The sequence below is a fragment of the Gopherus flavomarginatus genome, chromosome 8 (genome assembly GCF_025201925.1).
Source record: "Gopherus flavomarginatus isolate rGopFla2 chromosome 8, rGopFla2.mat.asm, whole genome shotgun sequence".
NCBI classification, from domain to species: Eukaryota; Metazoa; Chordata; order Testudines; family Testudinidae; genus Gopherus; species Gopherus flavomarginatus.
In genome coordinates this window covers 38,936,681-38,964,306 of record NC_066624.1, presented here as the reverse complement: position 1 = coordinate 38,964,306, position 27,626 = coordinate 38,936,681, and the positions used below count along the sequence as shown (strand labels likewise).

General features: G+C 49.3%; 1 protein-coding gene across 2 annotated transcripts; it reads left to right on the top strand.

Annotated features, from left to right (window-relative positions):
* Positions 1 to 5,320: 5,320 nt before the first annotated feature.
* Positions 5,321 to 27,032, top strand: NOX1 (NADPH oxidase 1). Of its 2 annotated transcripts, none has more exons than XM_050965061.1 (13): positions 5,321 to 8,238; positions 18,582 to 18,677; positions 19,133 to 19,243; positions 20,436 to 20,520; positions 21,253 to 21,401; positions 21,533 to 21,657; positions 22,089 to 22,227; positions 23,226 to 23,318; positions 23,564 to 23,799; positions 23,926 to 24,088; positions 24,324 to 24,470; positions 24,784 to 24,908; positions 26,275 to 27,032. In XM_050965061.1, the coding sequence occupies exons 1-13, from the start codon at positions 8,194 to 8,196 to the stop codon at positions 26,399 to 26,401; spliced, it is 1,641 nt and encodes a 546-aa protein (XP_050821018.1). In that variant the 5' UTR covers positions 5,321 to 8,193; the 3' UTR covers positions 26,402 to 27,032. The 2 variants fall into 2 exon arrangements, with proteins under 2 accessions (XP_050821018.1, XP_050821017.1); XM_050965060.1 differs by having other exon boundaries at positions 21,533 to 21,714.
* The last annotated feature ends 594 nt before the right edge of the window (positions 27,033 to 27,626 follow it).

Below are 27,626 nucleotides of genomic sequence, written 5' to 3'. Positions count from 1 at the left end.
CAAAACAAAGGCTGGCAGCCTATACAGGCAGCCAGGTGCTGCACAGACTGTCTGGCTCAGTCACTTGTATTTCACAGACATGGCACAATACTCATCAGGGAGTTGAGTCTCAGCCTGGGGGGCAACATAGATAAGAGTTTTGTCCAGCAAAATCAGTCCAGCATGGAGAAGACTGATTAGCCAGCATGGTGGGAGTTCTCCCAGAGGCTAGACGAGCAGTTAGTTAAATACAGGGGATTTGCTGTGTTTGGAACATCAGACCCAGGAAATGCAGATGAGTGCCACAGTGGGAAAGGAAGGCCCTTGGGGAAACAGACCCCTGCAGGCTAGTCCCTTCCCTGCTGAATCAGTCCTCATGGCATCACAGAAATTCACCAAGCACACACCTTAGGTCACCCTTTCATTCCCAGATGATGGCAGGTGGGTTGGAGAGTTTGGGTTCTTGTAGAAGGGAAGTTACTCATCCATCTGTTTCTGATATGCTCATCACCATGATTCCTACCTACCCTAAGGTGCGGTGTAAATCCTAAACATCTGGGCACCAAATACAAAATTACAAATTTGTCCCCAGTGATGGAGGGTAGTGCCTGTGCATAAGCCTCCTGCGCTGCAGCATCCTAAGGGTTAAGTTCCACCACTTAGGTGCATTCTAATGTCCTCTCCCACATGGGAGGTGCATGCCACCCCACCTACTGCCGAAGGGCCAGTCCACACTGGAGGTTTGCTCCAGGTATTTGTGTCTAGCCACTAGCATGGCTGAACTAGTGCATAGCTCTAGTGCTGACTGGCTATGAAAATGCATCAGTGTAGCCTTCCCTGTGCTTACAGGAGTGCTGTCTGTCTACATTGGGGAGTTGTGCAGTGCAGCTATGCCATTGGGTGGTCCCTGATGGCTTAATACCCAGTGTAGAGGAGACCTGTGCTTCCTAGAGCCACTAAGGGCTTGTCTACACTTACATTTTGTAGCACTCTAACTTGCTGGCTCAGAGGGGTGAAAAATCACCCTCCTGAGCGTAGCAAATCTGAACACTTTAAAGTGCTAGTGTAGCCAGGCTCTGAGGGCTGGGAGCCGTGCTCCCAGCCCTCTGAGCTAATCCTCTCATAGAGGTGGATTACCAGGAGCGCAACCACACTCTGGGTTTGTCTACACTACAGAGTTGCAGTGCTGGTGAGGGGGTTACAGCGCTGCAACTTAGGATGTGTACACACCTGCACGGCACTACCAGCGCTGCAACTCCCTGTTTGCAGCGCTGGCCGTACACCCGGTCGAGCCTCGGGTGTAGAGGATCCAGCGCTGGATCACCAGCGCTGGTCATCAGGTGTAGACACTCACCAGCGTTTTTGTTGACCTCCGTGGCATAAGCAGGTATCCCAGCATACCTGAAGAAGCCTCTCTGGTAATCAAGCAAACTCCATTGCCCTGTGCTCACCTGACCCCTCCTTTAAATGCCCCGGGAATTTTAAAAATCCCCTTCCTGTTTGCTCAGCCAGGTGTGGAGTGCAATTAATCTATCAATCACTCAGCGACCATGCCTCCATGCACCAAACGAGCCCCAGCATGGACCAATGCAGAGCTGCAGGACCTCATTAGTGTTTGGGGAGAGGAGGCTGTGCAAACACAGCTGCGCTCCAGAAGGAGAAATTATGATACGTATGGGCAGATATCGCAGTCCTTGATGAGAAGGGGCCATGAATGGGACGCCTTGCAGTGCAGGGTAAAAATTAAAGAGCTGAGGAGTGCATACTGCAAAGCCCGTGAGGGAAATCGCCGCTCAGGAGCTGCCCCCACAACCTGCCGGTTTTACAAGGAGCTGGATGCCATACTTGGGTGTGACCCCACTGCAAATCCTAGGAGCACGATGGAGAGTTCAGAGCAGGGAGAAGTGGGGGATGTTGTAGAGGACGGAGACACTGAGGCTCCTGGCGTGGAGGGAGACACCCTGGAGTCCCAGGACACATGCAGCCAGGAGCTCTTCTCAAACCCGGAGGAGGCTAGCCAGTCGCAGCAGCTGGAAGCTGATGCTGAGAAGGAAGCTGAGGATCATGCTCGTGGTAAGTAGATTTCAATGTTTTGGGAGAGGAGGATTTTGGTTATGGCTGCCTGCATGCATGCCTAAACGTGGAATAGCCCATTGATTTGATCTATAACGTCTCTGTAATCTGCCTCGGTAATCTCTTGAAATGTTGCTGCAAGAGAGTTTGCAATTTGCTTTCTCAAATTGATCGGGAGAGCCACCGTGGTCCCTGTCCCGGTCAGGCTAACTCGTCCGATCCACTGTGCAGCGAGGGGTGGGGGGACCATGGCTGCACACAGGCAAGCTGCATAGGGGCCAGGGCGGTATCCACATTCCTGTAGAAGACCCTCCCTCTCTTCCCAGGTAACACGCAGCAATGATATGTCTGGCAGTAGGAAACCCTGTTGAGAGTTTAGGGATAATTGAGTGCAGGGCGCCAGATTCGCGGTTCCCCAGCCCATGGCGCTCTGTTTTTACCCCCCCCCCCTTCCCAGCACGTAGGCAGCCACGCGGTGTGCTCCGGTGTTCCCCGACCCCCCCTCCAAGCAGGTATCCTTCCCCGCGGTGTGCTCTGGTGTTCCCCGACCCCCCCTCCAAGCAGGCATCCAGCCCCGCGGTGTGCTCCCGTGTTTCCCACCCCCCCCCAGCACGTAGGCAGCCACGCGGTGTGCTCCGGTGTTCCCCGACCCCCACTCCAAGCAGGCATCCTGCCCCGCGGTGTGCTCTGGTGTTCCCCACCCACCCTCCGAGCAGGCATCCAGCACCGCATTTCCCCCCCCCCCCGGTCAATTCCCACTCCCAAGGGGAAATCGGGGCAAAACCACTCACCCCATTGCTCGCCATGACTTAGCTTACATACCTCACATAACACAGGGAGGGCAGGCGAGAAGGATGCTACCAAAAGTCTAAAAAGTCCTTCAAACTGTGATAATAAACAATGATGCCTCTGTGTATTACATGGTTCTATCTCTCTGTTTTCTAGGGACCTTGACTACTGCAGCCGTATCACCGGCCTCACGTAGGTTGCAGAACTTGAGACGGAATCCTAGGAAATCAAAAGAGGAATTGATCAAGTCTGTAATGAGCCACTACAACAGAGAAAGTAGGAAGACAGAGGAATGGAGAGAGAAGACCTATGAATGGAGAAGCAGTGTACATGAGTGGAGAAAGAGTGTACATGAATGGAGGCAAACAGAAAGCAGGAGAAAGGAATTGTCTGCCAAAAAAACCACAAAGCAGATGATAAGCCTCCTGTCTCGCCAAACTGAGTCTTTCGAGTCTCTTGTAGCCATGCAGACAAATATGTACCGTGGTAACCCACAGCCCTCCCAAAGCCCTCTTCCTTGTTCCCCAGTATTTCCACAAAACAACTTTCTCCAGCAGCCAGTTCCATATTATCCCCAGCTGCCCCCAACACCTATAAGATCACCTACCCAGCCCTGAAAACTATAATTCTTACCCTGTTCACTCCACCCCCATTATTCTGCAGCATAGTAATCCTCAAGTGCAGCAGACAGTGAATATTGATCAAAATAGGACATATTAAAACCTGTAAATGTACAGTCCACCACCCCTACCCCCTTGCCTGTTATGTACTGTATGTTGAATGAAGTTTTTTTTTTCTATTTCTTTCACTACGTTTTATTGTTGCTGGAAGTGGTAAATATTACACAGCAAGGTAAAGCAAAGCACATCAAATGCATCAAACATTACTGTTGGCTCTCAGCATCAAATTGCTCCCTTAAAGCATCCCTAATCCTTGAAGCCCTTTCCTGGGCCTCCCTATTAGCCCTGCTCTCTGGCTGAGCAAACTCATCCTCCAGGCGTCGAACCTCGGAGGTCCATTCCTCACTGAATCTTTCACCCTTCCCTTCACAAATATTATGGAGGGTGCAGCACGCGGATATAACAGCGGTGATGCTGCTTTCCACCAAATCTAGCTTCCCATAAAGACAGCACCAGCGAGCTTTCAAACAGCCAAAAGCACACTCCACAATCATTCTGCACCGGCTCAGCCTGTAGTTGAACCGGTCCTTGCTCCTGTCAAGCTTCCCTGTATATGGTTTCATGAGCCATGGCATTAAGGGGTAAGCAGGGTCTCCAAGGATCACAGTGGGCATTTCGATGTCCCCTACTGTGATTTTGCGGTCTGGGAAAAAAGTCCCAGCCCTCAGCCTCCTGAACAGGGCACTGTTCCGAAATATGCATGCATCGTGCACCTTTCCAGGCCATCCTGAGTAAATGTCAGTGAAACGCCCACGGTGATCCACAAGCGCTTGCAGAACCACGGAGAAATACCCCTTGCGATTAACATACTCTGATGCCAGGTGGGGTGGTGACAGAATAGGAATATGCGTCCCATCTATTGCCCCTCCACAGTTAGGGAACCCCATTTCTGCAAAGCCATCTACAATGTCCTGCACGTTCCCAAGAGTCACGGTTCTTCTTAGCAGGGTGCGATTAATGGCCTGCAAACTTGCATCAGCACCATTCCAACGGTAGACTTTCCCACTCCAAACTGGTTCGCCACCGTTCTGAAGCAGTCTGGAGTTGCCAGCTTCCAGATTGCAATAGCCACCCGCTTCTCCACAGGCAGGGCAGCTCTAAATCTCGTGTCCCTGCGCCGCAGGGTAGGGGTGAGCTCAGCACACAGTGCCATGAAAGTGGCTTTTCTCATCCAAAAGTTCTGCAGCCACTGCTCGTCATCCCAGGATTGCAGGACGATTTGATCCCACCACTGAGTGCTGGTTTCCCGAGCCCAAACGCGCCGGTCCATGGAGCTGAGCACGTCTGTTACTGCTACAAGCAATTTACTGTCTTCACAGTGAGGCGATTCAGTATCATCGTCGGACTCCTCACTCTCACTCTCACTCTCATTTTGCAACTGAAGGAATAGCTCCACTGCCAAGCGCGATGTGCTGGCAACATTCATCAATAAGGTCGCCAGCTGCTCAGGATCCATTTATAAAAAAAAATCGCAGAAAAAGCGCTGTACAATCACAATGCTGCCACACTGCTTGGAATGTGTACCAAAGCACCACGGGGCATTGGAACAGGAAGCGGAAAGACAATCACACTTCCTTCCCCTTCCCACAAGCCACAGCGCCGAAATGGGACGAGGTGCTCTGTGGGATAGCCGCCCACAATGCACCACTCCCAACAGCGCTGCAGTGTGGCCACATTTAACACCACTTGCAGCGCTGGTTGCTGTAAGTGTGGCCACTCTGCAGCGCTGGCCCTATACAGCTGTACTAACACAGCTGTAACAACCAGCGCTGCAAAATTGTAGGTGTAGACATACCCTCATACTTCAAAGTGCTGCTGCAGGAGCATTCCCACAGTAGTGCTTTGAAGTTTCCAGTATTAGGGAAGGGAAGCTGTGTCCACCTCAGCCCCATGATTATCAGCTGCCTCCCACACAGGCAGGCCAGACTGGCACAGGGGATAGTTCCATGGGGGATGTAAGGCAAGGGTGGGAATAGGAGGGCACTGCCCTTGAGAGGGGGAGAGAAAACGGGGCCTATCATCGTCTCCTCCCCTCTCTGTCACATTCTCCCCTTACAGAATAGGAACAGGGGCATGCTACAGTAAAGGGAGGGTTGAGGGAAAACAATATTCACCTGTGGCTGTGGCCCCTTTTACAGTGTTTTCCAGCTGCCAGCTCCAGGCGCAGCTATGCACTTGCTGGCACCTGTGTCACAGACAAGACAGAGCTCTGAGCTGATTTGGGATTCCTGAGTGAGTGTGTGCATGCGTGCGTGTGTGCTGGAGTGAAAGGGACACTGGACAAGTACCATGCAGCAATACAGGGAGCTTTGTTTTCACAGGGAAGCTTTTCATTGTCCCACTCAACATTCAGTAACATCCACCTGGATTTTGTTATTAGTTCTTTTACAGTAGCACCAAGGGGCCCCAACATGGATCAGGACCCTATTTGTGCTAGGAGCTGAACATGTACAGTAGAACCTCAGAGTTACAAACACCAGTGTAACGAACTGACTGGTCAACCATACCTCATTTGGAACTGAAAGTATGCAGTCAGGCAGCAGCAGAGAGAGAGGAAAAAAAAGAACGAAAGAAAGAAAGAAAAAAAAAAGCAAATACAGTACATAACTGTGTTAAATTTAAACTACTAAAAATAAAGGGAAAGTTTAAAAAAAATTGACAAGGAAACTTTCTGTGCTAGTTTCATTTAAATTAAGATGGTTAAAAGCAGCACTTTTCTTCTGCAAAGTTTCAAAGCTGTATTAAGTCAATATTCAGTTGTAAACTTTTGAAAGAACAACCGTAACATTTTGTTCAGAGTTACGAACATTTCAGTTACAAACAACCTCCATTCCTGAGGTATCCATAACTCTGAGGTTCTACTGTACATAGTAAAAGACAGTCCCTGTATCAAAGAACTTACAATCTAAATAGACAGTGGGGACACAGAAAAAATTACTTGTACAATGTCACCCAGCTAATCAGTGACAAAGGCAGGCATAGAAGAACCCAGGTGTCCCGATTCCAAATCTGGTACCCTATGCACATGAGATTTCTTGGTCTTCCCCTGTCCTGATCACTGTAGGCCTGATAGCTCTAGCAGAAGTCAATGAGAACTGCAGGTGTGCAAACCAGGCCTAGATGCTGCTGCTTACTGATCCTTATCTAAGGTAGCAGGACTTCAGGTTGACTCCAAGCTGCGCTCCCTCAGTAACAAAGCTGAGACAGTTTAAATTAAACTGTTACACCTAACCTAATTGAACTGTGCAGTCATACCCTCCCTTTTGTATTTTTCTCATAAAACATCTGTGGCAGAGATTAGGGGGGAGGCAGTTAGAGAACAGGATTTGACTAGCAAACCAGACTACTGAATCTGCTGCCTGCCTCCAGTGCTATCCACTGCTTTGGAGGAAGGTGAAAAGCCCCATACAGCACCTGGCCAATTGTGGGAAGTCCTTTCTGCACAGAGCAGGGAGTGCATTCTCCCACTTGCTCAGAAATGGACTCATGTAGGAACTCTCTCCACTCCCAAAGATCAATTAGCCCTGGAGAGTACTCCCCCTTTCCCCTCCATGCACAGATGAATTCACTCAGCAGGAGATCATTTTTTTGTGATGTAAACACTTGTCAGTTAAGAACAAATCAAAGGACAAACACATTCTGGATGGATCATCACACAGCCACCAGAATGTAACACACTACTGTCGCTCCTGAGCTGTCCCAGAGAGAAAGGCAGCGTATTCCATGTAACAGTCACTGGAGCCATCTAGTCCTCCTGATACTCATTCTCCTGTCTTTCTAACAGCTGATTGGGACAACATCATCTACCCTGCAGAGTTCTGACACCACTCTGGAGTTGAATCTGAAGCACTTCATCTTTGGAGAAGTTCAAACTGGCTGCAAACTCTCCTGTTCAGGACCCTCTATGACTGGCCAAACCAGAACTCTGACTCCATACACCCTTGAGCTGGATCCAAATCTGGATTTGAGTTTACTAGTTCACACCCATTTCTGATACATACAAACAGACACCAGCTCTACACATCCCGTCTCCTCCATCTCCAGTATTGCCAGCCCCAGGCATTCAAATATCATGAGTCAGCCCCCCCATGAGATTTTTCAAAGTAACAATGTGGGGGAGGTCTTTTTATTTGGTTTTTGGTTTCTGAGCCATCACTCAGGTCACATATTTCAGCTTCTCTTTGCAATGATGTGGGCTAGAATCTCTCAAGACCACTTGACTCCAAGGAACTGGGGCTTGCAGAAAAACACCAAGTAGTGTGAAACTCACCCTGGTTTGGGTGTGCCCTAGCCTGGGTGCATTGACTGAATGAATAAAAGCTCATGAATATTATTCTGGATAGACAAGGCTAGTGTTTTGCTGCGGATGTTTCTTGGTAGAGCAGTAAGGCCCTTTCTGGGAGAATCTGAGCTTAAAAAAAAATAATGCTTAGCATTTCCTTAATGGAAATCCAGCGGGGAAAACCCCTGCAGTTCCATTCTCGTAGGCCAGGCAGGACTGCAAATTCCAGATCACCTGCCAAGCTTATAAAACAGGTGAAACAAGTGAAAAGAGTGACACATACAGTCACAAACAGATCCTGAGAGATACAGAGAGAGAAAAGGTGAATCTATCTGGACACACAGGCAGCCAGAGAAGAGCAGCAACAGCACAGATCCTTGTAGAACACCAATGGGAAACTGGGTCCTGAACCACTGGTTTCCAGCTGTGGTGATTGTAAGTGACTCTTTACTCATATCCAGTTAGAGATTCTTTTTAGACCACGAGGGACACATTTAAAAAAAAACAGATATCTAGCACTAGCTGGTCATGGAGAAATGGCAAATACTGCTCATTTTGTACAACTACCAGTAGCTTTAAACCTGAATGAAATAGACTTATGAACTTAAAAAGATTTAGGTACCAACTCAGGACACTGATTCAGCTCATTCTTACCTGTAAGCACAGGGATTTTAGCACATATTAAGAACATGCTGATATGCTGCCCTGAATTGGGTCATTACAAAACTCCACATCTGGGGCTTGTTTGGAAGGAGGATATGTAGACTGGCTACTTAGACAAGGTATACACCATTAAAACCTGAAAGAGAAAGAAAAAATTAATCTATTGCATGATTCAGTTGGCTTGGAATGAGTCACACCAGGCCTGAGGTCTTTTGAAAATCGGTATTTAAAAAAAAAAAATCACTCAGATCTTTTGTTTTATGTTCAAACTAACTGATTAAAATCTACAGTATTTATTACTAAGCAAATAATTTATTCCTTGAATTTCCTTGAATTTTTCCATTAAAGAAAATTTAATGATCAGATTGTGAAATTCTCAGGTATTTTTATCCAAAATGATTAGTGACGTTCTTCATGAAATGTTTCCCCCAATGTGAATAGCTCACAAACAGAGCTTAGCAAAAACTGGAAATTCCAATATTTTGACACTTGCTATCATCCCTCATTGGGACAAATTGTTGAAATACTGAAATTTTTCACAGAATGAAAATGCTGGCAAATTTCGATTCAGAAATGAAACATTTCATTTTGATATTTTCAGACAAAACAAAGGAAGTGTTTCGTTTTGGTGTGTTGAAACAAATCAAAATCTTTTGTGTTGAGCCAGTTTGATATTAAACTACATTGGCCTATGGTGCTGCAGTGCCTTAATGGGAATTGTAGTTCATGTGCATCATGCCATCATTCTTCCCTAGGGTCCAGGCTCTCTAGCGGCAATGCATCTCCCATGATGCACCATGTACTGTTGGTCAGGAGAAGAGATGTACTCAGGCCAAAGAGACAGTCCATAAAATAGAATGTGGGGGGAGGAGGAGCATAAAACACCCCAAACTACCACTCCACTGATGCACTGTGACACTTTAATGTTGAACTTACATGAAACAAAATGTTTCAACTCTGTTCAGCAAACCTAAATGTTTCAATCTGGGTCAAACTGTCACAAAACAAAATATTTTATTTTGATTTTCCTGACAGAAAATAGAAACATTTCAACAAAATTTAAAAAATTCCTATGGAAATTTTTGATTTTGTGGAAAGTATTTTTTCCATTGAAAAATCATTTTGGAAGAAACCCCCCGATCAGCTTTACTCACAACCATGGTGCTGCAAATATTTGATATTTGAGATGTAAAATTCACTCTCTGTTAGTCAGTCACTTAAGTCACCTGGTGTTGTGTCTGTCTCCTGACTGGACAACTGATGCAACTAGTCAACACATCACACATTTAGAGTGCTGAATATTGTAACTGAATACACAATCAGAAATGTTGCTTTTGGGAAATACTCAGGCTTCAAATTTGCTTTTAGGGAATATTCACACTGGTAAAACCTGGCTGCTCAAATGTTCGTGGAAAGCAAAAGCAACAAAAGATGGGGCCAAACACGGTTACATCAAAATCCAGTTTTCAGTTTGAATGAATATTCACAGATTTCCCCCACCCTATTCTGTCAGTTCAATGTTTATTATATTTAAGGATTTCTTCAGAGAAAATTACAAAACCCTGCTGCCATGTCAAACATTTTCTCTATTTCCCTTTCCTCATTCTTTAGAGATAAGGGAATGACAACAGCATAATTTTTTTAAGAATTTCTCTGCTCCCCTGCTTAGTCCTAACCTGAGGACATGATCCCTTATATATTGCATCATAGTTGCTTGCTGTGGAATCCAGTTCATCACCTTTGTGAGAAAGAAACAGTGGAAGTGATAGAAAAACAGCATTGTACCTAAGGCATTGATCTACAGAACCCTGCAAATCTGCAGATATCCGCTTTATATCCACAGATATACGCATCCGGATCATTTTTGCAGATTGGATGTGGATGCAAATTTTGTGTCCACACAGGGCTCTACTGATTTACCAGTAGATCCACTGGGCTCTACTGATTTACCAGGGTCACACACCGAGAGGACCCCTTTTTCCTTCACAGGGCCCATATTATAATGGTGCAAAGCTTGTTATAGTATCAAGGCCTAAATAGGTTATCCATTTTAGACAGTAAGATCTTCAGGACAAGGACTATATCAGGGGTCGGCAACCTTTCAGAAGTGGTGTGCCAAGTCTTCATTTATTCACTTTAATTTAAGGTTTTGCGTGCCGGTAATACATTTTAATGTTTTTTAGAAGGTCTCTCGCTATAAGTCCATATATTATATAACTAAACTATTATATTGTAAAATGTTTAAGAAGCTTCATTTAAATTAAATTAAAATGTTGATCTTACGCCACTGGCCTGCTCAGCCCACTGCTGGTCTGGGGTTCTGTTTGCTTAGGCTGGCAGCGGGCTGAGCAGGACCTGCGGCAGGGACCCCGGCTGGCAAGGGGCCTGCAGCTTGACCCCCAGACCGGCAGTGGGCTGTGCGGGTCCAGTGGCTGGGACCCCAGACCGACAGTTGGCTGAGTGGCTCAGCCCGCTGCCGCTCAGGGGTTCCATCCGCCGGCTCCTGCCAGCCAGGATCCCGGCTGCTGGACTCACTCAGCCCGCTGCCAGTCTGGGGTCCTGGCCCTGCCCACATACAGTGGGTACCTATCTTCTCCTTAGTTCTGGCCCATTCTTTTCCTCTCTCTCTGCACTGAGCTGAGGGTGGGAATGCACTGAGCACAGGGCTGGGGGTGAAGAAGCAGGCTGGAGGTTGGAGTGTAGGGTATGGCCAGGCGCTTAGAATGAGAGAGGGGGCTCAGAGTTGGGGCAGGAGGTTTGGGTGTGATCTGGGCAGCTCCCATTTGGTGCGAGGGGTGCAGGTGAGAATGTGGGTGGGGGGTGCAGGAGCTCCTGTTCGGTGCTCAGGGTGGGGGTGGGGATATAGGGAGTGCAAGAGTCAGGATGTGGGGTGTGCATGGGGTGGGGGCTGGGTATGTGGAGGGGGTGCAAGAGTCAGGGCAGAGGCCTGGGGGCATGTGAGGGGGGTGCAGGTGTCAGGGCATGGGGCATGGGTGCCTGGGTATGTGTGGGGTGCCAGAATTAGGGCTGGGGTCATGAGGATGGTGGTGAAGGAGTCAAGCAGAGGGCTGCGTGTGTATGAGGAGGGTACAGGGCTCAGGGCAGGGGCCTGGGGTGTGTGCAGGGCTCAGGGCAGAGGGGTGTGTGTGTGTGTGTGTGTGTGTGTGTGTGTGTGTGTGTGGAGGGTCAGGGCTCAGGGCAGCGGTTTGGGGGGTGTGCAGGGCACAGGGCTTAGGGCACAGACCTAGGTGTGTGCAGGGCTCAGGGCAGAGGGCTGGGTGTGTGTGAGGGGGGCGGTCAAGGCTCAGGGCAGGGGTCTGGGGGGTGTGCACAGCACAAGGCTCAAGGCATGGACCTAGAGTGTGTGCAGGGTTCAGGGCAGAGGGCTGGGGGGTGTGCAGGGCTCAGGGCAGAGGGCTGGGTGTGTGTGTGGGGGGGTCAGGGCAGGGGGCTGGAGGGGATATGCCCCTATTCCACCCTCCCTTCCCCAAGGCCCTGCCCCTGCTTCTTCTCTGCCTCCTTCCTGACCTCCTCCCTTGCAAGGGCCATCAGCTGATCCGCGGCAGGGAGGGAGGGAGAGGAGAAGGAGGGGCAGGAACCCAGCACACTGTGGGAAGAGGAAGGGGAGCCGGCAGGACCAAGCTTCTGCCCCTGCCCCTTGCTCCCACGGGAGGGGGCGGAGAAGAGTGGGTGGGGCCGGGCTGGTCAGGATTTTTAATGTTTGCCATTAAAAATCGGCTGGCTTGCCGTCTTTGGCATGCGTGCCATAGGTTGCCGACCCCTGGACTATATGGTTGTTACACACATTGGCAAGACTTAAATAATAAAGGCCCCAACTCAGGCAGGTGTTGAAACACGTGCCTAACTTTAAGAATGTGAGTAGTCCCCTTGGTGTTAATTGGACTACTCATATGTTTAAACATAAAAGCATAAGAAGGACCATACTGGGTCAGATCAATGGGCCATCTAGTCCAATATTCTGTATCCTGACAGTGGAAAGATGCTTGAGAGGGAGTGAATGGAACAGAGCAATGTATTGAGTGATCCATCCCCTGTGATCCAGTAGCCCCTTCTAGCAATCGGAGGTTTAGGGACACCCAGCGCATGGGGTTGTGTCCCTGACTTTACTGGCTAATAGCCATTGGTGGACCTATCCTCCATGGACTAGTCTAATTCTTTTCTGAACCCAGTTATACTTTTGGCCTTCACAACATCCCCTAGCAACGAGTTCTATAGGTTGTGTGATGAAGAACTTCCTTATTATGGGTGGTGGGACAACCTACCGTGGCCCTGCCCCCAGGCCGGGGTGGCTGGTACTGGGCCATGCTGCCTGCCCGGCGTTCCGGGGCTAGCTGCCCGAGCCCCGAAACTGGGGGCTGCCCAGAGCCCCAGGGCTAGGGATGCAGCAACCACGCTGCCCAGTCACCTGCGCACTGGGGCTGGGGGTGCAGCGACTGTGCCCATGTTCCTTATGTTTGTCTTAAACCTGCTGCCTATTAATTTCATTGGGTGACGCCTGGTTCCTGTGTCATGTAAAGCAATAACTTCCTTATTCACTTTTTCCACATCATTCATGATTTTAAAGACCTCTATCATATTCCCCTCTGTTGTCTCTTTTCCAAGATGAACAGTACCAGTTTTTTTAACCTCTCCTCATATAAAAACTGTTCCATACCCTTAATCATTCTCTGCACCTTTTCCAATTCTAACATGTCTATTTTGAGAAAGGGTGACCAGAACTACACACAATATTCAAGGTATGGGAGGACCGTGGATTTCTATAGTAGCACTATGATCTTTTCTGTCTTATTATCTATCCCTTTACTAATGATTCCTAACATTGTTAGCCTTTTTGACAGCTGCTGTACATTGGGCAGATGTTCTCAGAGAACTATCCATGATGATTCCAAGATCTTTCTTGAGAAGTAACAGCTAATTTCAACCCCATCATTTTGTGTGTATAACTGGGATTATGTTTTCAAATGTGCATTACTTTGTATTTATCAACACTGAATTTCTCCTGCTATTTTTTTGCGCAGTCACCCAGTTTTATGAGATCCCTCTTTCTAACTCTTTTCAGTCTGCTTTGGACTTAGCTATCTTGAGTTATTTTGTATCATCTGCAAACTTTGCCACTGTTCATCCCCTTTTCCAGATCATTTATGAATATATTGAACAGCATTAGTCCCCGCATAGATTCTTGCAGGGCCGGCTCTACAGTTTTCACCGCCCCAAGCAGCGCACCGAATTGCTGCCAAGGATGGCAGGGGCAGTCCATGTGCCCTTAGGGCAGCAGGTGCATTTCTGCAGCGACCGCAATTCGGCAGCAGCTTCTATGTTTAGCTGAAGCCACCGCAGACAGCTAAACTTAGAAGCTGCTGCCAAATTGTCGCCACCGCGGAAATGCGTGTGTCGCCCTAAGGGCACAAGGACTGCCCCCACTCTCTGCGGCGGCAATTCGGCACGCTGCTTGGGGGCAAAACAACAGGGACTGCCCCCCCTTACAGATTGCCGCCCCAAGCACCAGCTTGGAATGCTGGTGCCTGGAGCCGGCCCTGGATCCTTGGGGGATCTCACTATTTCCCTCTCTCAGCTTTGAAAACTGACCATTTATTCCTAGCCTTTGTTTTGTATCTTTTAACCAGTTAGCGATCCATGAAGGGACCTTCCCTTTTATCCCAGGACTCCTTCCTTTGCTTAAGAGCCTTTGGTGAGGGATCTTGTCAATAGTTTTCTGGAAGTCCAAGTAAATTATATTCACTGGATTTCCCCTGTCCAAATGTTTGTTGACCCTCTCAAAGAATTCTAATAGATTGGTGAGGCATGATTTCCCTTTACAAAAGGGAGTTGACTCTTCCCCAACACACCATGCTCATCTATAAGGTCTAATAATTCTGTTCTTTACTATAGTTTCAACCAATTTGCCCAGTACTCAAATAAGTTTACCAGCCTATAATTGCCAGGATTGCCTCTGGAGCCTTTTAAAAAGAAAATCAGTTATCAAATCAGTCAGCTTGTACAGTGGCTGATTTAAGCAATTGGTTACATGCCACAGTTAAGTTCGGCACGAGTTTAAGTACCTTTTTGAGCTCTGTCCGAGGTGCCCAAGTTACCTCCTAATAAAGTCCATGGGACTTTTGCTGGATAAGGGCTACTGAATTTGGTTCAAATAACATAATAAAATAAAAATATTGTAATGATAAAACATCATTCTAAAACAATAAATGCATGTTCTTTCAGTGTTTCCCATTAGGATTCTGGCTGGCTAGTGTCATGGTAGCATCTATCCAATAGTAAATACTTTGGGTGCTTTGCTAAGAATTTCCTAGGTTATTTAAATGCCTCCTTCTGCTTCCCCTTGAGTTTACAGCTTTGCACACACTGACTTCATGGTAACACTTTAAATTCCATAGACAGTTCTTTGTTTGCAGTGGTGTTGCAGCCATGTTGGTCCCAGACAGTATATACCTCCAGATCAGTGGCACCACTATGGGCACCCGCATGGCCCTACAATATGCCAACATTTTTATGGCTGACCTGGAACAACGCTTCCTCAGCTCTCGTCCACTCACGCCCCTTCTCTACCTACATTACATTGTTGACATCTTCATCATCTGGACCCATGGGAAGGAGACTCTGGAAAAATTCCACCACGATTTCAACAGCTTCCACCCCACCATCAACCTCAGCCTGGACCAATCTATATGGGAGGTCCACTTCCTAGACACCACAGTGCAAATAAGTGATGGTCACATTAGTACCACCCTATACCGAAAACCTACCAACCGCTATGCCTACCTTCATGCCTCCAGTTTCCATCCCGGGCACACCACACCATCCATTGTCTACAGCCAAGCACTGAGGTACAACCGCATTTGCTCTAACCCCTCAGACAGAGACCAACACCTACAAAATCTCCACCAAGCATTCTCAAAACTACAATACCTGCACGAGGAAATAAGGAAACAGATCAACAGAGCCAGACATGTACCCAGAAGCCTCCTACTGCAAGACAAACCCAAGAAAGAAACCAACAGGACTCCACTGGCCATCACATACAGTCCTAGCTAAAACCCCTCCAATGCATCATCAGGGATCTACAACCCATCCTGGACAATGATCCCACACTTTCACAGGCCTTGGGTGGCAGGCCAGTCCTTGCCCACAGACAACCTGCCAACCTGAAGCATATTCTCACCAGTAACTGCACACTGCACCACAGTAACTTTAACTCTAACTCAGGAACCAATCCATGCAACAAACCTTGATGCCAACTCTGCCCACATATCTACACCAGCGACACCATCACAGGACCTAACCAGATCAGCCACACCATCACCGGTTCATTCACCTGCACGTCCACCAATGTAATATACGCCATCATATGCCAGCAATGCCCCTCTGCTATGTACATCGGCCAAACCAGACAGTCTCTACAGAAAAGGATAAATGGACACAAATCAGATATTAAGAATGGCAATACACAAAAACCTGTAAGAGAACACTTCAACCTCCCTGGCCACACAATAGCAGATCTTCAGGTGGCCATCCTGCAGCAAAAAAACTTCAGGACCAGACTTCAAAGAGAAACTGCTAAGCTTCAGTTCATCTGCAAATGTGACCCCATCAGCTCAGGATTAAACAAAGACTGTGAATGGCTTGCCAGCTACAAAACCAGTTTCTCCTCCCTTGGTTTTCACATCTCAGCTGCTAGAAGAGGGCCTCATCCTCCCTGTTTGAACTAACCTCATTATCTCTAGCCTGCTTCTTGCTTGCACATATATACCTGCCCCTGTAAATTTCCACTACATGCATCCGACAAAGTGGGTATTCACCCATGAAAGCTCATGCTCCAAAACGTCTGTTAGTGTGTAAGGTGCCACAGGACTCTTTGCTGCTTTTACAGATCCAGACTAACACGGCTACCCCTCTGATACTTGACACCTACTAAATTACTAAGGAAGCTAAACTATGGTGTAAGATGAAAGAAATGATCTACAATGTCGGTTAGATCCTGCTCTCAGTTACAGAGGTGTAAAGCCAGTCACTGCATAGAAGTTAGCAGTTACTCTGGATTTACACCTATGTCACTGAAAGTGGAATTTGGCCCAAATGCTCAAAGGGAGTTAGGCATCTAAATATCTTGGAAGATCTGCAATGCCTGGCTCTGATCCTGCAGCTGGGTCTGTGTAGGCAAACTCTGCATCCATGCTGAACTGCTTTGGCATCAGTGGACTCTGCATGGGCGGGGCACAGGGGTTTGCCTGCATGGAGCCAGCTGCAGGATCAGAATCTAACTCAGTAGTCAACAGCTACCATAGAGGCACCGAGATCTGATGTGGGATTTGTGCTCGAGGGATTTTGTCTCTCTTGACATTTGATAAGTGCTGCTATTGCTGGGGAAAGATGCTTGTCTGACTGCCCTGGAGATGGAAACGCTCTACTTATCCACAGACCACGGACTGTTTAGGTATGGTAGGGCTGGCTTCCTCCCAACAGCTGCTACCCTGGCCTGGAGGGATGAGAGGGGAATTCTGTCTCCATGGCCCATTCAGACAGTGCTTAGTGTGTGTGCGCGTGCGCTGAGGGAGGGCAAAGGCCGTGTTTGCAAGGAGTCACAGACCAACAAATGAAATAAATATATAAACACTGACCTGGGTTGCTGAGGGGTGCATTTTAAACATTGTCTTACCAAACCCGCTGCTCCCACAAATATGATAGTCCTATCACTTTTTTCAGATCATTTGACACATTGCCGTTGACCTCTCTGCTGAGACAGCGTGCCAGCTGTGCCGGGGATTGTAATATGGGCAATTCTCCATTGGGAGCTAGACTGAGAACCAGCAACTCCTCTCACCTAGGCCAGGACACAGCCCTCTGATACCCATGAAATGTCCTGTCACTGACTTGATCTGACGGGCTGAATGGAAACTGTCCATGAACAGCATCGCGCTCTTGTTTGGGGGGGAAGGGGAGATGCTAACCCTTCTCACTGAGAGACTGAGCAGCACTACTGTAGTCCTATATGGGGCTCTGAACAGCACCCCAAAGCGGAGGGGCACAGTTCTACCGCGATCGGTGGTGATTTGGCGGCAGATTTACCGCCACCGCTTCTTCGGCGGCAATTCAGCAGTGGGTCCCTGAGTCCCTCTCAGAGGGAAGGACCTGCCACCGAATTGCCACCGCCACTTCATTCATTCTTCGGCAGCAATTTGGCGGTGGGTCTTTCTCTCCGACAGTGACTCGGGGACCTGCTGCCAAATTGCCGCCAAAGAGCCTGGAGCTGGCCCTTACCTTGGGTGCAAAAATTCCTTGTTATGGCTCTGCCCCAAGGCCAGATGACAGGTGAGACCCAGGGGAACAGTGACACAAACAGAACCAGCAGATGGACTTTCTGTTAGTCCGGCCCTTGCTTCATCACCTACAGACCAAATAACCTCAGATAAGGGGGAGTAGCAGGGACATTCTCCCTTCATTTCCACCACAGTTCCCCTGGACTCGTGAGAACTCATCTGCTCTGATAAAGTTTGCCAATACAAGGAGCATTTGGGAATGGAAGTTCCTTCAGCCTGGCAAGCTCTGCATCCTCCTTGGCATCCAGCTCCCTGTGACTTCAATAGGAGCTGTCTGTGGGTGCTCTCACCTCAGAAAATGAGGCCTTAACTCTCTAGGGCTGCAGACCCAACTCCTTCTCCCAGGAAACCAGCACAGTACTGAGCTCTCATAGCTTCAAGTCTCAAGGGGCACCATGGCACCTCAGAACATCAGGCACAAAGCATCTCAAAATGGGCCTCTCTGAAAGTGCTGCTGCGAGTGATCACTCTGCTTTGTAATTCGGTGCAGTGATTACAGCCCATGGGTCACATCCTGAGCTGATATAAATTGGAATAACTCCCCTGAAGGCAGTAGAGCTATGGCAGCTGAGGATCTGGCCCTCCTGAGTTTATTAGAGAATGTTTAAATAAATAGTACACTAGCATTTCCCTGTAAGGTTCACTGAAATAAAGGAACACAAGTCTTTTGTTGTCACCTCCTCCCCTCAGACATACTAACACCCTGTTTGACTGTGTGGTCTTTCAATTGCCATTTAACTGTCTTTTCTCCCCACTCTCTAGGCAGCCTGGTTGGGCCTGAATGTTTTCCTGTTTGTATATTATTTCCTGCTGTTTGACAGGGATAAGAAGTTCTACTACACCAGAGTGCTCCTTGGGGTGAGGACAGTCTCCTTCTCTCTTCCCTGCCCCTCTTTTTGCCAGACACTGACCTTATCAGCTGGGAGTGTTTCCCATCTCAGAAATAGGAAGCCTTTCCCATCACAGCTCCACTTCCGACTGGAGATGGGCAGGGTATGTAAACTCCCCCCATTTCGTGCTGGTGCTGCTCCAAATGGAGCACACAGGGAGGCTGTTTGTGGCTATGACCCCTTTGGGATTTCATCACAATAGTAGTCTGGGGCAGAACACTAGCCAGTAGTGGTTGACATATAGTAGCATCCACTGCTGTTCAGTGAGGGGAGGATGTTAAAATGCCACCCTCGCTGGGGTAAATGAAGGGCCTCAGGCTCCTGCATTAAAGCCAAATGCAGTGTGGTGTATACAGTGATAGCTGGTTACTGGTGGGCACCCACAAAGTGAGACTGACCCTGTCTTTGCACATCCTCCACCAGTCTGCACTGGCATGGGCCAGGGCCTCAGCAAAATGCCTGAACTTTAACAGCATGCTGATCCTGTTACCAGTGTGTCGCAACCTGCTTTCCTTCCTGAGGGGCACCTGCTTGGTGAGTGACCAGCCCTGCCCCACCCTCACTCCCCATCCCACCACACAAATGCTCACCCAGGACTGGGACTGATTCTGGCCTCACCTGGCACTCCCGGCCAGTCACACCCAGCACGGTCATGCACTAGTGACAGAATGAGCCAGACACCAAAACATCAGGAGATTGGCCCAAAAGTCAATTACAAATATTACTGTGTTTGTGATGTGGCCTTTGAACTCCTCCTGCCTCAGGGTGTGTATGTGAAATCAGTGCTGCCAACACGTCAACATATACAGTGTGAGGAGGTTTTACTGCTGCAGCCTGATGGGGTGGGGTAAGGTCCCCCCCATCTCCCCAAAGCTCACAGTTCCCATTAATTACTTCCGTGTCCCCCCACGGCCCCTCCCTCAACCCAGTAATTCATTATCCACCCCCTGCATCTGCTCCTTGCCCCTCCTTGCCCCTCTGCTCCTCCTGTAGCTCCAGGGGTTCTGCAGCCTCCTCTCCTGGACCTGGGGGGCTGCAGGAGGGTCCCTTCCTTCCTTTCCTAGGCCAGAAGGGACAGCTTCGGGGGCTCTTCACCCTCTCTGCATCCTCCCGGACTGGGTGTTGTAGGGATGGAGGGAAAGGGGCAGGGAACAGACTGAACCAGGGCTTGGTGGGGGGGAGGAGCACCTCCCCCCTTCCCTACTCTGAGAAAGGTGTCATCTCCTCCCTCACCCAAAAGTGTTCTGGCTCCTGAGGGCAGGAGGAGGGCTCCATGTGCCTTCTGTAGCAGCTCTGATTGGCTGCTTTTCCTCAGGAGGCAGGGTAGGGGTCAGGGCCGGCTCTAGGGAGATCCTCCGAGATCACCCAGAATGCTGCCCCTGAAATTGTGCTGTCCCAAGCACGTGCTTGGTTTGCTGGTGCCTAGAGCTGGTCCTGGTAGGGGCAGGTCACAAGGGCAGGTTGCTAGCACCAATGCCCAAGTGGCTCCAGCTGAGGCCAAGGTCCCCTCATTGGCTACAGCTAGATGAAATGCACAACATGGCCCCTGGCCCTGTGTGTCCATGCCTGCCCACCCTTAGGGCCTCCCCCTGCCTCACATGGGGAGGGGCTCACTCTGCCCCCAGTTTCCCCTCCCACCTGTCCCACTCAGCTGGCCCTACCCCTCTTGCCCCCTCAGTCTGGAAGCAGCCCCCCATTTGCTGACCATTTCCTCTCCTCCCTGCAGTGTTGCAGGCGCACAATGAGGAAGCAGCTGGATCACAACCTCACCTTCCACAAGCTTGTGGCCTACGCGATTGCCCTGCTCACAGGTAACTCAGGAACCCACCTCACTGCACACAGTACAGAAAGTGCTCAGTACAAGAAAGTGCTGCACCAGCCAGCAGTTGCTGATTCAGGTTCCCCCTTGCCTGTGGGTAGGGTTGCTAACCCTCCAAGACTGTCTTGGAGTGTCCAGGAATTAAACATTATGTCATGTGATGAAACTTCCAGGAATACATCCAACCAAAATTGGCACCCTACTGAGGGCAGAGTGAGCAGATGCCTAGGCCCTCCCCAGTGGGATGATGATCAGGGTCTGAGCTCGGTCTGCATGTGGCGAGCATGGATTCTATATCCAAGAGGGCAATGGAGGGGGGGCCAGCTGACCTTTTCACAGCAAGCTGTGATGCCTTGGCTTGCAGCAGGTCTTAGGGTATATGTCTACGCAGCAATTAAATACCTGCACCTGGCCCAGGTCAGCTGATTTGGGCTCCCAGGGCTAGGGCTGTAGGGTTGTAAAATTGCCGTTAGGCATTTGGGCTCGGGCTAGATCCCAGTCTATGAGACTCCCGCAATATGAGACTCCCAGAGCCTGGGCTCTAGCCCAAGCCCGAATGTCTATCCAGCAATTTTAGCTCCACAGCCCAAGTCAACTAAGCCAGGCCAGCCATGGCTGTGCCCCAGGAACGTTTATTCCAGTGTAGACTTGCCCTGGCTGATGGACTCTCAGGGTGTAGGTTGGTTCCAATCTCTCTCTCTCTCTCTGTGTTGGTGATGTTCAGCTGTTCACATCATCGCCCACCTGTGTAACTTTGAGTGGTACAATGACAGCCAGCAAGCTGCGGATGGGAGCCTCTCCTCCATCCTCTCCAACCTGCATCAAGATGAGGAGAGTAACAAATGGCTAAACCCCATCCACACCAACAGCACAGTGAGTACCCAGGACCTGCCTTGTGGGGATGTGAGTCCCAGGGTGGCTGCCACAGGGTGCCATGGCTTCATTCTGTGCTGCCTGCTGACTTTATATGACCATCCCCATCTCCTCGCTGTGTTCTCTTGCAGACTCCAGCATATGTAACATTCACTACCATCCCGGGCCTGACAGGCGTAATCATCACTTTGGCGCTGATCCTCATGGTCACCTCCTCCATGGAGTTCATCCGCAGGAGCTATTTTGAGGTCTTCTGGTACACACACCATCTCTTCATCATCTACTTCGCCGGTCTTGTTATCCATGGCATCGCGTAAGGCACCACACAACAGCCAGACGTCACTCCCAAATGGCATCTCACTGGCAGGCCCTGTCCACCTCCCCATCTGTCATGCACTCCCCATTTCCTACCCTGGCATGTGACTCTCACGCCAAATCCCTACTGCCGTGGAGCATCTGGCACCCTCCTTGCTTCCCATCCAAGCATCTGTCTCACCCTCCCTTTACCCAACCCCCTCCTCTGACTTGTCCACCCTCCCCCGTTTCCAGCAGAACCTCCTGCTATCACATGCTTCCCATCTCTAGGGCAGCGTCTCCCCTTCCTCCTTTGCTCAGCAGTTATGAAAGTGAAGCAGGGAGGTAGGCTTGGATCAGGAGAGCTGTGGTGACATGTCTCTCCTCTCCCAGTGGTCTAGTTCGTGGGCAGACAGCAAAGAGCTTGAATAAGCACAACCCAGAGCACTGTGCGCAGGACCCTACACACTGGGGAGGAAACAACACAGACTCCCACTGTGAAGAGCCCGAGTTTGGGAGCATCCCAGCTGAGGTGAGTCCTTCCAGTGCAGATAATAGTTGGCAGGAGACCACGCTGAGCTAACTGACAGACCTCATCCTTGTCCCATCAGGAGGGGGCAGTGCAGTCACTGACACAATCTTATTTTCCATGGTGTGACGGGAGAGGAGTTCTCTGACCCTCCTAACTCCTTCCCCTCCCTGCCACTCATGCCTGCCAGGAGAACAAGCTCCCTCCCACCTCCCTAAAGCCTCTCCATGCCAAGTATCCCACACAGGGCTCTTCACAGCCTGCCTCAGCCCTGCTCAACTTTCTAGGTGCTTCTTGATAAGACAGCCCCTCCCTTCCCCCGATGTACACTCCTGGCCAACCTACCTCTTCCCTGCTGGTTCCCAGTCTGACAGGGGTCGGTGAGAAATGCCAGCAGCACAGGACAAGGCTCCTATCAGGCTAGAGCAGCTCCAACCTGCTGCTCTGGGGGTAGCCCTCAGTGTCATCCAGCTGGGAAGTAGCCAGTTCTCAAAAGGGTTTAGAGGGGATGACATGAACAATATCACAGCCCTCTGCAGAGGGACTTGGAAACCCAGCTTTTCTCCTCTCTGAATTGACATTAGACTGAAATACGCTCCCCTAACTTGCTGTAACCCACACTGCACTAGTGAGCATCGCCCCGGGGAGCTCTGTGCCAAGCTTGCATGGATTGCAGGGATAACTCCTGCAGGGATAGCTCTCGCCCTCTGCCCAGACTTCCTGGTGACGGAGCTTGAGAACTTGAATTAGAGTGGGTGGGACAGTGCTCTGTAGGTATAAGGTACTAATGCCAATCCTGGTGTGCCCATGTCACCCTGCACCAGCATGGAGCCATGTCTCCATAAAAACATTTCCCAAAACATTAGGTGAGAACATTTGATCTAGGAATCACCCTGTAGGGACATCAGTGCCCTACACTGCCAAACCTCCCCTCAGTGCACATCGGCTCCTCCAGAGATGGAAAGGCTCTCACAGTATATTATTCACTTCTGTCTCCACAGTCCTGGCAGTGGGTGCTGACCCCAATTCTTCTCTATGTCTTTGAGCGGGTCTTACGCTTTTGGCGTTCTCGACAGAGGGTCGTCGTTACAAAGGTAAGAGGTGTCTCAGCACAGCCAGTGCAGCCTCTCCCAGCAGGAGTCACTGTAGGCAATGGGATAGAAGCACTACCTGTGGGAGCTCCTAGCCACTCCAATCCCAGTCTTTCCCAGCAGGAGTCACAGTATGCTCCCTGTGTAGGGTGCTCCTAGCTACTCCACGCTCAGCCCAAGCAGCGGTGTCGCTGTAGAAGCAGCTGGGTGGGACATACTCATGCTTTGCGGATGTGCCTTTCCTACAGGCTGTTGTACACCCATCAAAAGTGTTAGAACTACAGATGCACAAGAAGGGCTTCAGCATGGAAGTGGGCCAGTATATTTTCATCAATTGCCCCTCTGTCTCGCACCTGGAGTGGCATCCTTTCACCCTGACCTCTGCACCAGAAGAAGATTTCTTCTCTGTTCACATCCGGGCAGCAGGGGACTGGACAGAGAATCTTATTGATACCTTTCAGCAGCAGAAACCAAAGACACCCAGGTAGGCCAGGATGGTATTAGAGCCAGGAAGCCATTAGAACTCACCCCCTGGGAAGAGTTTTGTGATACAAAGTGATGCAGGAAGGCAGCTTCGACTTCTTACCTGGGTCCTGACTTATTTTACCAGGATAGAGGTGGATGGCCCCTTTGGCACAGCCAGTGAAGATGTGTTCCAGTATGAGGTTGCTATGCTGGTGGGAGCAGGGATCGGGGTCACGCCGTTTGCCTCTGTACTGAAATCAATCTGGTACAAGTTCCAGCATGCAGACCAGCGTCTCAAAACCAAAAAGGTAACCAGTGCAATAGGGGAAAGGCTGGCCCTACAGATGTCTGTCTGACCTTCATTTCCAGCAACCTCTTGTGTGTCCTTAAAGTGCAACATCCCACCATCCCACAGCGCAAAGCTACAGCCTTACTGCTGAATCTGTCCTTGTTGTAATGGACTCTCTCCTCTGGTCCACTGCAGTGCACAGCTCTCCCATTGTCAGTAACGTCTCTCTTTCTCTTTGTGCTGTTGGATCCCAGATCTACTTCTACTGGCTCTGCCGGGATACAGGTGCATTTACCTGGTTCAATGACCTGCTCGCCTCCCTGGAGCAAGAGATGGAGGAATCTGGCAAAACAGGTTTCCTGAACTATCGACTCTTCCTCACAGGCTGGGACAACAGCGTTGTGAGTCACATACACCATACGGTTCTGATGGCAGATGTGTCACAGTCTAGGAGGGGAGAACGCTATGGCCCAGAAGAGAACAGGGGAGAATGTCTGTAGGTGGGAATGGGAAGAAGGTGAGAACACCATGTTAAAAGCTAGACAAGATGAACACAGGCACCAGAGTGGAGATTCTGCCATTTAACCCCTCAGGGAGGGTGGCAACAGTTGAGGCCAAGGCCTCATGAATGAGGGCTCCTGCAGCCCGTCTGTTGGGTTCCAGACATTGGCAGGACGTCTGCCTGTTCTCACTCCTCATCTCCTGTAACTCTAGGCTGGCCAAGCAGCTTTCAACTTTGATAACGACACAGATGTGGTGACAGGTCTCAAACAGAAAACCTCCTTTGGGAGACCCATGTGGAGGAATGAGTTCTCTGCAGTGGCAACTGCCCACCCCAGGTAAGTGTCTAGTGCCCTGGAGACCATATTGCTAGAGCTGGAAATGCGTCTTCAAGCTACCTGGCCTCTTCCTCCTCAGATTGCATGCCCAGCAAGTCTAGTGCTGCTTCTGTAAGCACAAGTGCCACCTAAGGACACTGAGAGCATGTCTAGACTACCCGCCGCATCGGCGGGTAGTGTTTGATGTATCTGGGATCGATTTATTGTGTCTCATCTGGAGGGATGCGATAAATCGATCCGTGAATCGACACCCGTACTCCACCTTGGCAGGAGGAGTAAGTGGAGTCGACGGGGGAACCGCAGCAGTTGACTCACCCCTGTGAGAACGGCCAGGTAAATCGAACTAAGATACTTCGACTTCAGCTGCGCAAATAGCATAGCTGAAGTTGCATATCTTAGTTCAAACCCCCACCACCACCACTAGTGTAGCCCAGACCTGAGAATGAGCTGCATATTCTATAGAACCAGAATGATTAGATTAATAGGTTAGGGACTACTGTAATCATCTGACCCCCTGTATAACATAAGCCAGAGAACTTGCCAAAACAATTCCTAGAGCAGATCTTCTAGAAAAACAGCCAATCTTGATTTAAAAAATGCTAGTAATGGAGAATTCACCATAACTCTTGGTAAATTGTTCCAATGGTTAATTACTGAAGAATTCCCAGATTATTGGATGTGCTGTCACATCTAATACAGCCTAGGTTTTTTCAGCGGTGCAGAATACCTACAGCTCCTACTACCTTCAGGTGGAGTCGTGGCTGCTCAGCATCTCTGAAAACTGGGCCCAAGGCCGAAATTCAAGGATCTTCTATGGCAGTGGTTTTCAACCTTTTTTTCATCTGCGGACCTCTAACAAATTTCAAATGGACGTGCGGACCCCTTTGGAATGATCTTAGACCACAGGACTTAGACCTGTGGACCAGAGTGAAAACCACTGTTCTATAGGATGATAGCAAAGCATCTCTTGAGGGAAGCACTGGGAAGAACTGAAGGTTTCCTGCACAGATCATAAATACCCTGCACAGTAAAATCCTTCTCCATGGCTCCTCCACACACAGCTGTCCTTTCTGAAGGCTGTAAAGAGGACTGGAATCTCCTCTGAGGTAGGGGTGATGGGCGTAAGGGATGTTAGGAGTTAAGTGTGCACATGGTCTCAGAGTTCCCTGGAGCTATGGGCTAATATATGTACTGTAATTCATCTGGTACGCTGCCCCAGCAGCAGGGATCAATGAATGCCTAGGATGCGGGTGTGTTCTGAAGATGGAGGCAAGTGAAGGCCCACAGATGGTGAAGGGCCCTGGACAGAGCCTGGGGAGGGCAGATGATCTCTCCCCAGTAATAACATTTCCTTTGTTCTGTGCAGGTCTGTAGTGGGGGTGTTCCTCTGTGGGCCTCAAGCTTTGGCAAAGAGCCTGCAGAAGTGCTGCCATCAGTACTCCAGCCTGGACCCTAGGAAGGTCAAATTCTACTTCAACAAGGAGAACTTCTAAGCAGCAGGAACATGGCGACTATACTGTGACACACCACAACCTCCCAAAGAACAATTATCTGATCCTCTACAGCTCCTTTTAAAACTGAATCAACCTGGCCCTGCTGAGGATGCGCTGACTGACACTACTGGGAAATGCTGCCATTCAAACCACATGTCTCCTATCTACTAAACTCAAGGAAGAAGTGAGTTTCCAGAACAACACTGCGTTCCTCCAAAGGAAGTGTCCTTTTGAGTTTTCCACCTTGCATCTCCTTTAAAAGGGAGGGGAATGGGTCTCCTTCACTAGAGGTCAACAGTGATCTCACATGCAGATCAGAGTTGAAATGGACTTTCTGGTGCAATCAGCATGATCTTACAAAGTTCAATTGCGGCACCTGCACAAGGGACTGACAAAGGCTGAGACTGATCATTAAACTTGATTTGGGCATGGACAGAGGAATTCCAGGATGATGGGCTTGGGGGAAATCTGCTGGGGAGAACGATAGAGGTAATTTGTAGTTAATCCATCACAAAGGGGCAATATTCTCCAATAAATGTTTCTGTACATGAATATTAAAATAAACAAAACTTGCTTCCATTGTAAATAACTTGGGATAAAACCCAACCCAGGTGAACCATTCTGTTCAATTTAAGATGCAAATGCAGAGCATTTACCTAGTGTCTGATGGTGTCTGTTGAACCTGTGCTCTGTCTGCGCTAATTGTAAAAAACAGAGTAATAAAGTCAAATTGCCACCTCCTCTCCCGTCACAGCTGTTCTGTTTGGTGACATTGTGAGCATATTCTGTCATCCAGTAGCCACAGCAGAAAGGTTTAACAACCCGATTTGAGAGTGACTCACGGAAACAAAACCTGCCTGAATGTATCCTGAAAAGAAGAAAAACATATTACCAGGAATGGAAGATATCTTAAATGATACAGCAGCCACAGCTGACCTGCCAGTTGAGAGCAAGGGGCTTAGCAATCCACAACGGCATTTTTCATGTCAGGATGGGTAGGACTGAAAGCTAAGCTACCCATTTCAGCCCTATAGGAGATCTTCCACAGAAGGATGTACACAAGTGTAAGGGGTGTTGTGGGAACAGTTGCACTGCAGCTTCCTTTGCTGCACCCAGTGGTGGGCAGAGTGCTCCAGTCCTGCATGCAATTCAGTGTCTTACACCAGCACACAATTCACTGAAAGAAATGCCCAAGAAAAACTTCAATCAGACAAGTGCGACAGAT